The sequence below is a fragment of the Camponotus floridanus genome, unplaced genomic scaffold (assembly GCF_003227725.1).
Source record: "Camponotus floridanus strain SB8 unplaced genomic scaffold, Cflo_v7.5 scaffold19, whole genome shotgun sequence".
NCBI lineage: Eukaryota > Metazoa > Arthropoda > Insecta > Hymenoptera > Formicidae > Camponotus > Camponotus floridanus.
The window spans coordinates 1,864,033-1,878,430 of record NW_020229314.1 but is presented as its reverse complement, the minus strand read 5'-3'; the positions used below and the strand labels follow the sequence as shown (position 1 = coordinate 1,878,430).

Genomic DNA, 14,398 nt, shown 5'->3' with positions numbered 1-14,398 from the left:
CTCATACTATAAAGATGCATTAAAAATGCACTCATATCCAGAAAATAAGATAAATATCGAAATAAGGTACTAAGAAAAAATATGTAAAGAAATAGGTAAAGAAATAATATGCGTAACCAGTTTCAGATTGCCAAAGAAAGTGCCAAACTTTCTCTGTGTTAGAATAAACATTTTATAGTAAAATAAAAACAATTTTAATTGCATAGTTATATATACGTATGTGCATATAAGCATATATTGCATACACATACGCGTAGAGCAGCTGTGTTATTGAAAAAAAAATCATATTTATGAAAGCCATTAAAATGGCTATTATGCACTGTAAGATTCAAAGAATTATATAAGTATTACTATTTTTGCACAAAACAAGCCTTGTGATATCAGGGATAGTTAACAGTATATATACATATACTCACTCTGTTCTTTATAATGAAGAAGTTTTACTATCGTTAATACGAAAATAGCATTAGTAACATGTAACATTCATATCAAAAATGTTGTAAATTAGCAAATAGTTAAAATTAATCAATTTCCATAAAAGATACTTAAAATTGCTAGCATTTTGACAAATAGGAATATATCTATAAACATGATAAAATTATATTTTGTAGTATTCGAACCTGTGTAATATACTATTAGTAATTAATGACTATTATTTGTAACTATAGATAACTGTATCAATTTGTAACAAAGTAATGCAAGTATGGTCATATCTTATGACAAAAATAAAAGTATTCTATATGTTCCATTGTTTATTGCTATCGTAAATGTTGTTATTAGAATAGACTATATTTTGTATTAGTATTGAGATGTGAGCTATGTGAAGAGATGTGAAAAAATATTTAATACATAGATTTTTAGATTTTTTTTTGACTTGCTAATGTTATATTACAATAACAAATAAAAATATAGAGATTGTTTTATGAAATACACAATGTACAATAATAATTAAAGGAACAACATACAAAGTGATTTCTTTCTCCATTAATTCATTAAATGAAATGACTTATTAACTATTATTCTTTTCCTTTTTTTTCCATTTGGATTTTTCCTCTATTAGTCATCAATTTTTTAGAAATATGCTGTTAAACATATTTACTCATCAAAAAATATACTCATATATTTGCGAAGTATGGCTTTATTATAAAGCAATATCTATAAAATCATTATTTTCGTTCTCATTGTTTTTTGTTCAAGAATATATTGTAGAGTCAAATAAGTTGTGCAAGCTTAAAACTGATCGAATTTGTAAATCTCTGAATATTTGCTTTATTATCATAGACATAATTTAATCCACAATTAATGATTAAAAAAAATACAAAGTTCCCTTCTTTTCCTCTTAATTTATAATCCTTGTTACATGAAATTATATGAACTGAATTTTATTTCCTGAAACTACACTATGTAAGATTATATACAATTTTTATCCTTGTTTCCATTTATTCTTCAATGTTTTGTTTTTGCTATGCTAGTCCTGCAAAGAATATATTTATTACATTAAAATTCCATCAATTTCCAACTATGATCAAAAAAAGAAAAATTATTAGAAAAATAAGCACATGTATTAAGAAGCATAAATAATGAACTGATTTTAATCGCTATTTCTTATATTACATAAATTTATTGAGTGTTCTTACGTTTGCATCTGTTTATTGCCGCTGAGTACTATGTATGGTGATTGAGTTTCCTTCTGTTTTGCTTGCAATAAATTTAGCGTACCTAAAGGTGTATCTGTTGAAGACATTCGCTTCATTAAAACTTCTTGTTCAGCTTTTTTCATTCTTTTCTCCACCTAATATACATATTGAAGAATTATTACAGTTTGTGAATATTGATCTTGATTTAAAAACAAATTTTTAACAAATGTTACAATTTAATAAGTTTGTACATGCAATGTTCTTTAGAACTTCTAAAATTTAATATAAAAACCTTATTTTTTCCTGGGCCTTTTCCATGAAACTTATGCGATAGATATCTAAAAGCTTCTTTGGCGCTCAAAACATGACCATCATCATCAATATATTCAAGCTTTACATTTGGCTTGAAACTTTCCTTCTCCTTAAAATCAGACGTCGGTCCATTAAAACGATCTCTTCTGCCGAATTTATCGTCATCCCTGAAACAAAAAGAAAAATGAACGAGCAAATAAACATTTCAAATTATAAGCTCTTTATCAATTGTTCCATTTTCTTCAAAGATACCGGCTAAAAACGTGATTATATTCTGTTATTATCTCATTTAACTAAGTCTTAATGTTATAGAAGCAAGATAAAAATTAAAGCCCTTGAAATGCGGTGTTCTGAAACTTGTGTCCACTACCAGTATCAATACTCTTTATACAAATGATGCTCATAAGTCCTCAATATATTACATTATGTAAGCAATTGAACTAAAATAAACAAGTTACTTATTGAAAGTAACAATTATCGATATTGTAATATAACTGAATTTGTTGATACACAACTTTTAAATATATTGAGTTATTTAACTTTATATTGATTACCATTTACCAATGCATGTTTAGTATAAATATAAATAAAAATAATTTGTATTATATAATATATAATGATAATACAAAAATATAAAAATGGATATATATTAATGCCATGGATATGTGTATATATATATATATATATATATATATATATATATTAATATCCATGCACATAAAAATATGTATATAAATATTTCTTTTTTTTAATGTTTTTATATTCATTTAAATATTTAAATATTTAATAAAAAACTTAACTAGTTATTAAACTAGTTTAAAATGGTCTATTATCTTGGTTTATATTAAACACATGCAAATTCTATCATAATTATATATGAGACAATCATGACTGTATCATATAAAAACAAAAAATATTTTTTTTTTTAAACATCCATTGACGTTGATAATTCTGCTATTTAGCGTCTGCAGATCTTGATCTTCTCACAGTCCAAATAGACTTGTTTAAAATCATAAGACGATTTGCAGCAATTGAACCGCATAACATACCTTAACAAATCCTACTCTCTTCTCAGGTCATCTGTTATCGCCTCCGATTAAGCGGTAAACTCTTGTAGTGGTAGCGGATCACCCGTTCCGAGCACCGATTTCCGGGCTCTATTTAAAACTGTTAACTGACAGTTCAGAAATTCACTAGAGACTTGTCTAACACAATACTTGTGGAAGCGCATTCGACGTAAGAATCATTTCTTACATGTTTTTTTCTCGACAATATGTATATATACATATATTTTAAACAGGTAAGAAATTATCTTATATCGAATCACGGTAATATATGATTTACTTACCCATATGTTTTATCCTCTATTGAATAATTCTGAGCTTGCAAATGTGCAAATCGTGACGCGGAAGGTCGATTGCTATCTTCTTTTTGCAAATAACCTTTACTCATAGCTAACTTTAAAGCTCCACCTACTCCGTGTCCGAGTGACGGTTCAGCGTCTAAAATTGCTGCTTCCATTACAACTGGTTCCGAGGTGTTTTCATCTATATTTACATAGAATTCGTTAAGAAAAACATATTAATTATACATAGTACGAAGAGAAAATTTTTGTTGCCTCTTTCTTTCTTTCTTATATATATATATATATATATATATATATATATATATATATATATATATACATATACACACACATAAATTTTTACATTAATCTTTACATTAATCTATAATATACATTTACAATTAGTTTAACACTAATATATAGAATAAAATACCTAAATGTACTGTATTCCAAGCGCCACGACCATCATCTTCATCTTCATTCATAGGTGGCTCATCTTTAATTCCATCCATTTCAAAATCCTACAACATTTTAATCACAAAACGATTACAAAAATACATAAATATCAAATAATGTCATATTCAACATACCATGAGTTCTTGTCCATTTTCTTCTCTATTTCCAGCAAGTCCATATGTAGGTATATCACCCAATGTTCTACAGAATTCTGCAGTAGAATTAAGAACAATATTTCCAACCTGATTTTCCTCTGAGTTAAGAATTTCTTGTCTTATTGTTTCAACAGTTTTCTGAATACCAGCTATATGTCCTTCTTTTAAACGTTGTGCTTTCTTTAAAGCTAATTGTAACTCCAATTCTTTTTCATCTTCTTCCAGTTTTATTCCAGTAAGATCTTCTGCAGGGGCTATTAACACACACAACAATTGTATAAAATTTTAATTTTAAGCTAAATTAAAAAGAGAGAAAAAGAATGTATCATATTTTATATTTGCAGAAAAAAAAGGTAAAAGAACAGAAAAATGTACATATTATACAATATACACACAAACATACACACATATATTGCACTATATATATATATATATATATATATATATATATATATATATATATATATATATAATATAGAGTGAATAATTTAATGTTTTACTATAAAGTTTTAAATTACAATTACAATTTACAAGTGACTAATGCTCAAAGAAATTAATCTATCTCGAATAATTTCAATAAAATTATAGAGTACTTTAATTGTACGATTACCTTCTAAATCATCAACATCTAAAGCATCATTATCTTTCAAGTCTTCTGGTTTCTTCCTTCTCCTACTTCCAAGATCTCTAAGATAGTCATTGTCAACAGGTACCAAATCATCAACCTTAAATTTCTTTTTTGTTCTAATTTTTCGGATCTGAAAACATATATTTTATATCATAGTGTATCACAGAATATCATTTCCCAAAAACAAGCTATAAATATACAATTGTTTTCTGGCAACTATTTTGATGAGTATGAAGAAATATAAGAAATTTTCTACCTTTTTCTTTGGCTTCTTGAACTTTGCAAGTTCTTCTTCATTATAATATTCACTTGCTAATTTCGGTTCTGCCATCTGTAGCGTTTCTAGTCTTTTATTTGCTAAGCGTTGCTTGACTGTCTCTATTTGACGTCGTTTCAATTCTATTGCATTATTAGTACCTAATACAAAATTGTCTTTCTTCTCTCCATCGATTTCCTCATCATACTTTTCCAAGATCTTATTTTTTGGAAATCCATGTTCATCAAAATTTTCATCAGCATATGGATCATATGTAGGTTTTCTAATTTTATTTAAAACACTACGCTTGTAGCGTTCATTATCAACCATATTAACATTCACAAGTGAATCAGCATTTTCCTCTAATACCTCTTGATCTTTTAATGTCAAAATTAAGGTTTTCCCTTCTTCAAATGTTTCCTAGAAAAAATATTGTTTGTTTAAAATTTATTACAAATTTAAAAAAACAGTGATAAACATACAGCTTAGATTTTTTAAATTTATATATATCCAAATTTATTTGTGTAATTAAACTCTATTCGTAATAATTAATAACATTATATATATTTAATTTAATTTACTACTTACAATATTATGTTCAACTTTAAGGCCTTTCAAATCCTTTTCTGTATATGCTGTATTACGCGCAGTATGTATTTCCTCTTTAACCAAATTACCAATTCCAAATTCTTCATCCAATTGATCTAACATCTTTGCCTTAAATTAAAATAAATTAAAATAAAGTATTTGTAAAGAATATATAATCTGACTTTAATAAAAATATAATTTGTAAAATATATGTATATGTAAAATATATATATGTGTGTATGTGTGTGTGTGTGTACTAATAGTACTATAGCACTATAGTACTAATATACTAATATACTGAAAGTACTAATTACGAGAATTATGAGAAGTATTATGAAAGATATTAAGATATTACCCTTTGTTCCGCTTTCTTTTTCTCTTCTTCCAAGTGTCTAGATTTGTTGATCCATGCTTGAGTATCGTCATCAGAGTCGCATTCACCCAAATTTTTCACTTTTGACAAATTTGCTTCAATCTGTCTCTTCTCTTTTTGAGTACCTATCTTGTCCCTTAATTTCTGTGCTCTTATTTTCTCATTATTATTTGGTGCAGGTTTATGATAAAACTCTCCCAAATCATCCTTGATTTTATCAGGATCATCTTTCGGTGCATTATCAATCTCTAATGGTTTCAATCCTAACTTCGCACGAAGTTTATTAGTTTCCTCAATAGATAATGAAGCTTGTGATGCTCCACCTTTAGCCGGAGATGGACTGCGCTGTTTAGAAATTTCTGGTGGTGGAGGCGTTGATGGATGCGATAATTTCGATATTTTTGGCGGTGGTGGAGCATTAACAATCTCAACTGAAAACGAAAGAAAAACATCTTATACTCCTGGTAATATATAATATAATCTTGCATAAACATTCTTTGGACCGAATTTCATACCATCGCTGTCGTAATCCTTGCGCTCTTTCCTCCTGTGTTTTTTGTGATGCCTGTGCTTTTCTGATTTGTCACGATCGGGTGTATAGCTCCTAGAACGACTGCGATGACGCTTCTTCTTGGCGTCGCGTGATTTCTCGGTTTTATGACGTTTATTCGAGCCCATATTAACGATTTTTTAACTAGCCGCTGTGGAATTTATCGTTTATTATTATATGATTATATCACTTTAACTGTTTATATTCTTATTTTTTAACTCCGAATTTGTTAATCAATATATATTCCACGCACGCAAAATAATACTATTGAGCTTCGTCAAAACGTTTCCGCCATATTAAATTATAAATTATGCATGTCCTTGAGTTACGTTCCAAAATTTACTCTTTAGAATTTAGAGTAGAGGGAGCGTCCCGTTTGACCACGTTGCGATTGACCACAGCCAATTATATCGACCTGTGCCTAGGGTAACCAGCAACGATTAACCAATCAGAAAGTCCTATTTTGAATTGGCCAATTGGCGACGTGGTCAATCGGGTGCCACCCAGAGTAGAATAGCATTCGATTGGCCAATCAGGACAAAGAAACTTTTATTCTGATTGGTCAAACGTTATTCTCCAAGAAGTAAATTTTTGGAACACAGCTCTGCACATGTGTACTTTAGGACGTTCATAGCGCTAATTAGAGCGCCGCTCTACGGAAATGGTGATAAGCAGAAGTATTTAAAAGATATTAAAAAAAACAGTCGAAAACACATCCGGAATTATCAAAAAAACTACGCTCAATTTTAATCGTTTATAGCTTATTCTGAAAAATTAATAATTTATCTTAACAAAACATATGTAATAACATTATATATTATATTTTATAACAATTGTAATAAAATGTAATAAACATGTTTTATTCATATTTTATAAATGATTTGTATATATACATGTATATACAAATTTTTAATTGATATAAATATGAATATACTATGTATATATATATATATATATATATATATATATATATATATACACACACTGCAATACCTTGATTATTCATACATTTTTCATACATAATTTGGCACATATATCGTTTCGTTTAGCTTCTGCAGCATTTGTTTCATCATATTCTATTTTTTCTTCTTGCAGTTCTGTTTCTTCTGCATCTAGAATAATCAATTGCCCTTGTAATTCATCCTTTTTTAGCAAACAAATGTTGTGCAATACACAACATGCCAGTATATGATCAGAGGTAAAATCCATGCGACTTATTGCCAAAACATGTAATAGACTTCTCCAACGTCCTTTTAAAAGAGCGAATGCTCGTTTGATCATTATTCTGCCAGAAGAATGGCATAAATTATAATTCCTTTGTTGTTTTGTGAGATTTTTGTCATCAGGATATGGAACCATAAGATGTTCATGCAATCCATAAACAGCATCTCCAATTAAATGTGTATTATTTGGAAATTTATTTGGATCACTGATATATTTTTGAAGAGCGGAAAAACGGAAAGCACAAATATCATGATCTGAATTTACATTTCCTAAGAGAACATGTGTGAACAATTTTGTGTGATCACAAGTAGCCTACAAAAAATGCAATACATAATTTGTTAATTATTTATAAATAACTTTGTCACAATAAATATTAAATTAATGGTTACAATTTATATAATAAATAATACAAGTAATCATGTTATAAAAGTATTATATTAAGATATTACTTGAACTTGAATTGAATAATGGTTCTTCTGATTGGCACAAGTCTCTGGATTATTCTTGGATGAAGGAATATTAATATGGGTACCACCTATGGCACCAATGGTATCAGGAAAACCACTTGCACAAGAAAAGCCATGCACAACATTCCGTATTCTATCTCCTGTAGGCCACACAATATATTTTGAGGAAAGCTCGCGTAATGCTTTAGCAACACGACGCACGGATCTTACAGCTGTGCCTTTACCCACATTAAATCGTTGATTTATAGCACTAAAGAAAAGGAATATTTTTTTTATATGTAGCTATATTTAGATTTAGCATTACAATGATCTAAATAATTGCAATACTTGCCTATATGAATCTGTAGTTGCAAAACGCCACAAACTCAATAGCAGTTGCTTATCTGCAGACACCATTACATTTCCATCAGTAGTGCGAATTAATTTCTCTCCAATCTCATCCAGAATAAATTCAAATGTTGATGGTAGCATTCTGGTAGTGGATGGTAGTCATCAAATAAATGCATATTGTAAATAATATGAATGAACTCTTTTCACAAATTTTTAATTTTCAATTAAGGCAGTATGCAATTAATACATACTTAAAGTGAGATTTGAATTGTGCACTGCTAAGTGATGGAATTATATGTTCGACATAATCTTCAGTCCGTTGATAATTTCTTGTTATAGAAACAGTATCTGTAATTCCTAGTAAATCTTGTTCCATAATTAATTGTAGAATGCTCGCATTTTCATCTTCATAAATATAAGAAGATGGTTCAAGGAAAGTCCTCACAACGCACATTAATGCAACATCCACTTCCATATTTAAAAAGATATAATTTGTTCGTTGTATGTAGAATAGAAAGAAAGACAATCTCCTTATTTTGAAGAATTCTGAAATCACTGTAATATTACAAATATATATATATATATATATATATATATATATATATATATATATATATATATATATATAATTATTATTGCAACTTTATCGCATCTATATATTTTTTTACCACTATTCTGAAAAGAATTGGCAATGTTATCCAGTAAAAGAAAAAATTATATCATATTCTGTCAATCTGACATTTATAATGAATCAAAGCATTGATATCTGAAATGAAAATGAAAAATCCATTGATACTGTCAATTGATCAAACTATTTTTACAAATCGCCAAACCATAGACATGTAAAATACATAAACGGAGTCTATTTTCAGTAATGAGGAAGATTTGCGATAAGGGGCATAAGTACAGGTATAACCGAATTTATCCGAAAGGAACCGAAGAAGATCTCGCAATTTCGATGCAGTCCGTTTGCATCTATCTTTATCCCCCTCCCTTACCTACGATTCAATGTCAACAGTTAAGCTTCCATCTTTGTATTTTATGTCCTATGGTATTGATAAACACTAGTGAATAGACAAACATGGTTTATATATATATATAATATTGTATATATGATATACGATAAATAGCCGTTAATCTCGGATATTTCAGAAATATTGTATAGTACTGCAAGTGTTACACGTAATTAGTCATATGACGATAACGTATGACACATCCGTCTTCATACCCTGGGAGTTAACGTAGATTGCGAATCGTTTTTGCGCACTTTGTCAAACATATCGCAATGGCTACGATAACTTGTTTATCTGACGAAGTGATCAGCATCATCCTGGGAAATGTTAATATCAGCATTGAGGACATCATAAATTTTGCTTCCACATGTAAGCATTTTCGCAGCATGATCAATGATGACAACATACTTTGGCAAAACAAGCTGTATCAAAGGTATTAATCTTTATCGTCCTCTTATTGTTTTAATATTGTTTATACTAAATCTATTGTATAGATAAAAAAAAATTGTTTTATATGCTTTAACCAATTTATTTGACATAGAATGTAATGAATTGTATTTTTTATTTTCCATCGGATATATGTTAGATTTATATATGTGTAAAACAATTCAATTTTCATTCAGCAAATAAGATTACAAGATAAAATAGATTTTTAAAAAATGGTAAATTGTTGAATAAAATTCTTGCATTAAATTTCTTGTTAATGATGATAAACGAGTATATAAATATTGATATTATTTTATTAATCAAATTGCTTGCACATATATGTATCATATATGTATAATGATAGATATACTGTTATTTCCTTATTAGATTTTTTATTATGGCAATCTTGTAAATATAGCAATCATTATCTCAATATAAGTGATGTTTTATTTATTGATATCATATTTTATTGATTCAATCATTATTGCAAAAAAATTTTTGTACATTAGAAAAGAAAATTATTATTTTATACAATTTTTCTAATTGGTTTGAAATATATAATTTTTTCTTATATGAAATCTTTGTTGATGCAATTGCTTTATTTACTCCGAATAATATTATATATTTAAAAAATTATAATATTAATCTTATATCTTAATTTTAGATGGCCTAATTTGAAGAATATTTATGATAAACGAAAATGTGTAGGACATATAAATTTTAAAAAAGAAGTAGAAGCAAGTATAATACGTAGGAAAGAATTATGGTGTTATGTGAAGCAAATGTCTGAATTGCATTATTATAAAGATGATCTTTCCAATAGTGATATGAAGGATTTCAATTCATTATTCCATTTAGATAAAAGAACACATTTTATGAATCATTATTTCATCACAGATGAGATAATGAATTTTGTTGAATCATCTTCAAGGTAAAATTTAAATTCTTTATATATTTTAGATCAAAGTTTGGATTTATTGTACAGTTAATATGCATATTTTTTAGGGACATTAATTTGACACATGAATATTACCTCAAGAAACTTGTTCCATATCTGCGACAATGTCATTTAAAAGTGATATGGCAAAAATTTATAAATAGCTCTGATAAACAACAGCTTTTAGAGCAAGCAGCTATTTTTGTATCTCAATGGTATCAACCCAAAAAATCTCTATTCTATCCATATGTAACAGCATCTTTGGAAAACATTGCACAGCAGGTATTGGAATGTCTTAAAAGAAAACATCCCATGCATTCAATTTTCTCGACGCCCACTGAATTGTTTTCTTCTTGGAAATATAATAATATTGATGATAATCAATGGGATAGCATAGAGGGGAAACAGATTATAGATACGCTTCGAGAAGTTTTATTTGATGAAATAGGTTTTTCCGGAACACTATTTGAAAATCCAGAAATCACTTCAAAATATATCCTTATAGATCATGTAAGTTATAAATTACGATTATAATGTTATGATTATATTATACTGTAAATAACTCTATACTTGTTGTTCATAAATATTAACCTCTTTTTGTTGTGATTTCTAATCCATAGGTTTTAGAAAGAAAAATTGGTAATCCTATATCCCTGGCAATAATATTTGAAGCTGTAGCAAGAAGACTTGGCATACGGTGTGATATAATCTCTTTCCCAGGTCATTTCTTTTTAAGTTGGAAGTCAAAATAGTAAGCATAATATTAATCTTCATTTCACTTTTCTCGGCTTTTATTTTATATATATTCTTATTGTGTTTACAGTAATACAACAAATTCCGAAGATAAAGAATGCTTCTATATTGATGTTCTACATCGTGGATCTATTCTAAGCAGGAATGATTGTCCCAAAATTCGCGGTGCTAAGAAGTGTCCTGTAGAAAATTTCAATACATATAGCAAGATTAGTGCTATAGAGGTTGGCAATTTACACACACACACACACACACACACATATATATACATATACATATAGAATTTCTATTAAGTTTAACAATACTTAATAAAAATAGTAGAAATAATAATTAATTGCAGAGAGAGAGAAAGAGCGAGAGAGAGAGCGAGAGCGAGAGCGAGAGATTAGCAAATATATTCTGAATTAATGAATGTTTCATAGACAATTAAAAAAAATAATATATATTTTTTATTTATAAGTAAAGCTTAGCTTTATATATATATATGTATATATATATATATATATATATATATATATATATATATTTGTTTTAAGGTAATGTTGCGGATGATCAATTATTTGCAAAAAGTACATCATTATACAGAAACGCGTTCATTATTAGAGCTTCAACATTTGATAGAACCAGATAATGTAGACACGATTATGCAATTGGGACACTATTATATGCAATATCAAATGGATTTATCAGACCTCATGATTAAATTGACAGAAATACAGGTACATGAATGAATTTATAGACAAAAAAATTTTTCTAGAGATCTAAGATTTTTTATTTTTGATTTTCTACAATGCAATAATTGTTCAATATAATAATATAGTGATACACTTAAAAATATTTTTTTTAGTTTTTCATATAAACATTCTTGTATAAATATATATATGTGCGTTCACGCACGCGTGCACAAATAGAGTCCGTTGCAAAAAATATTTTTAAATAAATATTGTATTTGTATATATTTACAGATTAACTGTAAAAATATTAGATGTGCAGAAATAAGACGCGCGGAAATGGTACTGGATAAGTTCAGGAAACATACAGAAATATTTGTGGTAATATATATTGTATTATAATAATTATTAATATTTATACATTACAAAATTGAAGATTTTTTTATTGGTATTTTACAAGAGATATGTAACTCAAGATTTAATCTTACACACTGTTTGATATTTTTATTTTTATATATGTATTCCTAACTTCATTAATACTTGGCATGAATACTGGCATGTTTGGCACATATCGAACAGATATATACAGATATAGATAGCAAAGTAGTTTTATTAATGACTGATGATTTGTATTATTTATAATCACTAATTATCTATAATTTTTAAGCTGATATAGAAATTAATAAATTTTATTTATCTTGAATGCATCTTGTATCAAATGCAAAAGAGATATTAAATTTTGATATTAATCTATATATTTTTCTTTCTAGTCTTGTAATAAAACAAATCTTGTAATTAAACAAAGAAAAGAGCAAAGAACAAAGAAAATGATGTTCAAGATTGGAATGATTGTGACATGTCATAATAAAGTCACATCTCGCTCTTCGTCAGGTGTAATTATTGGGTGGGATGAGGAATATAATCCGCGTGTGGAAATGGAATGGATGCAATGCAGACCTTTATATAATCGTCCTGTTCTTGGACCAAATACTCTATCACAACCATTTTACAAAGTTCTTTGTGACGAAGATATAGCGTATTACGCCATTGAGGGTATAATCAAATTATTAAAAACACCTTATATATTTGTATATTTTTATATATTTATTTATTATTATATTTTTGTATATTTTATTGATGCATTTGTATATATCGCATGTTTGTATATTTATTATAATCTTATCTACATAATGTATAAAAAAATATACTTCTTTGTCTATAGATGCTCTGGAGAAAAAATCTTTTCCAGCTCCGATAAAACATAAAGAGATTGGTCGATATTTTTGTAAATTTGAAAAGGATTATTATGTACCAAATGAGATGTTGGCAAAACATTATCCATGCGATCTACGATAATTAAGGCTCGATAATCAATCATTTGTATTTTTAACTTTTTTATCAAAACACCTATAGACCTTATAAAATGTGCTGTCTTTTTTTTTTGCTAAATGAATAATTTTATTGTATAATTATATTAAGTATTAAAAATAATTAGCTAAATAATGATAAAAAAGTGAACAAATACGACATTTTACAATTCATTGAATATGATAACATGAGAAAAACCTTAAATTTTTTTTATTTCTTACACATATTGCGAGAAAATTTTATATACGATCTTTTTTGTGTATTTAAAACAAGAAATTCATATATTTAATATATAATATAATATTAATGTATTTAATATATAATATATTGTTGATATTATAATATGATTAAGTTATACATAATAATTATATTAATTAATTATAATGTATAACTGAATAAATAATAAAATGGAATCTCTTAAAAGTAGACCATATAAGGGTATTGATATATCTCTGATATAACAAGATTCATTCCTGTTATGTTGAAAATCATAGAAGATATTGTTTCATATGATTACTCGCGAGATTTGCATGTTTTTTCGCCAGAAAAGGATATTGCGCCTACAATTCTGTGTTTTGCAGCGCGACTGGACTGTTATTTCTATACTCGAAAGTGATTTAACGCGAAGGAATGCAATACACTCTTTAGAAATATATGTTTGAGAGATTTCAATTTATATACAATTTGTTGCGAAACATATAGTCGAACAAATTGAAGAAACAACATAGTTTTTTTTTATTTCATATAAATATATTTGGAAGGACATAAAATTTACATGAAATGTAGCATATGCAATACAATGTTTCTAAAGTTAATAGATTGTGTACATAAAAGAAATTCTGCAAATTTTACGAGGAATTTTCTATTTTAACTTCCTGTTTTCTTATTGTTTACACTCTTTCACTTTAT

At 27.5% G+C, this 14,398-nt stretch overlaps 3 protein-coding genes across 8 annotated transcripts; 1 reads left to right on the top strand and 2 right to left on the bottom strand.

Annotated features, from left to right (window-relative positions):
- Positions 1-1,112: 1,112 nt before the first annotated feature.
- Positions 1,113-6,596, bottom strand: LOC105252202 (U4/U6.U5 tri-snRNP-associated protein 1). 2 transcript variants are annotated; one of them, XM_011259492.3, is made up of 11 exons: positions 6,266-6,596; positions 5,733-6,181; positions 5,378-5,506; positions 4,790-5,209; positions 4,516-4,663; positions 3,885-4,159; positions 3,728-3,815; positions 3,298-3,496; positions 1,930-2,116; positions 1,638-1,792; positions 1,113-1,474 (listed from the first exon to the last, which is right to left on the bottom strand). In XM_011259492.3, exons 1-11 carry the CDS (start codon positions 6,426-6,428, stop codon positions 1,447-1,449), a joined length of 2,241 nt encoding a protein of 746 aa, XP_011257794.1. In that variant the 5' UTR covers positions 6,429-6,596; the 3' UTR covers positions 1,113-1,446. The 2 variants fall into 2 exon arrangements, 1 of the variants encoding a protein (XP_011257794.1); XR_889277.3 differs by lacking the exons at positions 1,113-1,474; positions 1,638-1,792 and adding an exon at positions 2,999-3,123 and having other exon boundaries at positions 1,939-2,116.
- Positions 6,597-7,285: 689 nt separating this feature from the next.
- LOC105252203 (protein ANTAGONIST OF LIKE HETEROCHROMATIN PROTEIN 1-like) lies at positions 7,286-9,337 on the bottom strand. 5 transcript variants are annotated; one of them, XM_025407830.1, is made up of 5 exons: positions 9,320-9,337; positions 8,573-8,876; positions 8,323-8,463; positions 7,974-8,241; positions 7,286-7,836 (listed from the first exon to the last, which is right to left on the bottom strand). In XM_025407830.1, the coding sequence occupies exons 2-5, from the start codon at positions 8,794-8,796 to the stop codon at positions 7,303-7,305; spliced, it is 1,167 nt and encodes a 388-aa protein (XP_025263615.1). In that variant the 5' UTR covers positions 8,797-8,876; positions 9,320-9,337; the 3' UTR covers positions 7,286-7,302. The 5 variants fall into 5 exon arrangements, with proteins under 5 accessions (XP_025263615.1, XP_025263616.1, XP_025263614.1 ...); XM_025407831.1 differs by lacking the exon at positions 9,320-9,337 and adding an exon at positions 9,238-9,300; XM_025407829.1 differs by lacking the exon at positions 9,320-9,337 and adding an exon at positions 9,229-9,299.
- Positions 9,338-9,371: 34 nt separating this feature from the next.
- On the top strand, positions 9,372-13,577 carry LOC105252205 (F-box only protein 21). The gene is made up of 9 exons (XM_025407827.1): positions 9,372-9,767; positions 10,425-10,691; positions 10,766-11,207; positions 11,318-11,448; positions 11,521-11,674; positions 11,987-12,169; positions 12,416-12,502; positions 12,892-13,174; positions 13,344-13,577. Exons 1-9 carry the CDS (start codon positions 9,607-9,609, stop codon positions 13,475-13,477), a joined length of 1,842 nt encoding a protein of 613 aa, XP_025263612.1. The 5' UTR covers positions 9,372-9,606; the 3' UTR covers positions 13,478-13,577.
- Positions 13,578-14,398: the final 821 nt, after the last annotated feature.

Excerpts from the sequence above, each read along its gene's own strand:
- LOC105252202 (XM_011259492.3), bottom strand. The coding sequence starts at position 6,428 with ATGGGCTCGAATAAACGTCATAAAACCGAGAAATCACGCGACGCCAAG. Across the intron at positions 2,117-3,297 it reads ATAGAGGATAAAACATATGG|GGATGACGATAAATTCGGCA; the intron begins GTAAGTAAATCA and ends TTTTTGTTTCAG. Across the intron at positions 1,793-1,929 it reads AAGGCCCAGGAAAAAATAAG|GTGGAGAAAAGAATGAAAAA; the intron begins GTTTTTATATTA and ends TATGTATATTAG.
- LOC105252203 (XM_025407830.1), bottom strand. The coding sequence starts at position 8,796 with ATGGAAGTGGATGTTGCATTAATGTGCGTTGTGAGGACTTTCCTTGAA. Across the intron at positions 8,464-8,572 it reads CAATTCAAATCTCACTTTAA|AATGCTACCATCAACATTTG; the intron begins GTATGTATTAAT and ends ATCCACTACCAG. Across the intron at positions 8,242-8,322 it reads GCAACTACAGATTCATATAG|TGCTATAAATCAACGATTTA; the intron begins GCAAGTATTGCA and ends CCTTTTCTTTAG.
- LOC105252205 (XM_025407827.1), top strand. The coding sequence starts at position 9,607 with ATGGCTACGATAACTTGTTTATCTGACGAAGTGATCAGCATCATCCTG. Across the intron at positions 11,675-11,986 it reads GCAAGATTAGTGCTATAGAG|GTAATGTTGCGGATGATCAA; the intron begins GTTGGCAATTTA and ends ATTTGTTTTAAG. Across the intron at positions 12,170-12,415 it reads TTAAATTGACAGAAATACAG|ATTAACTGTAAAAATATTAG; the intron begins GTACATGAATGA and ends ATATATTTACAG.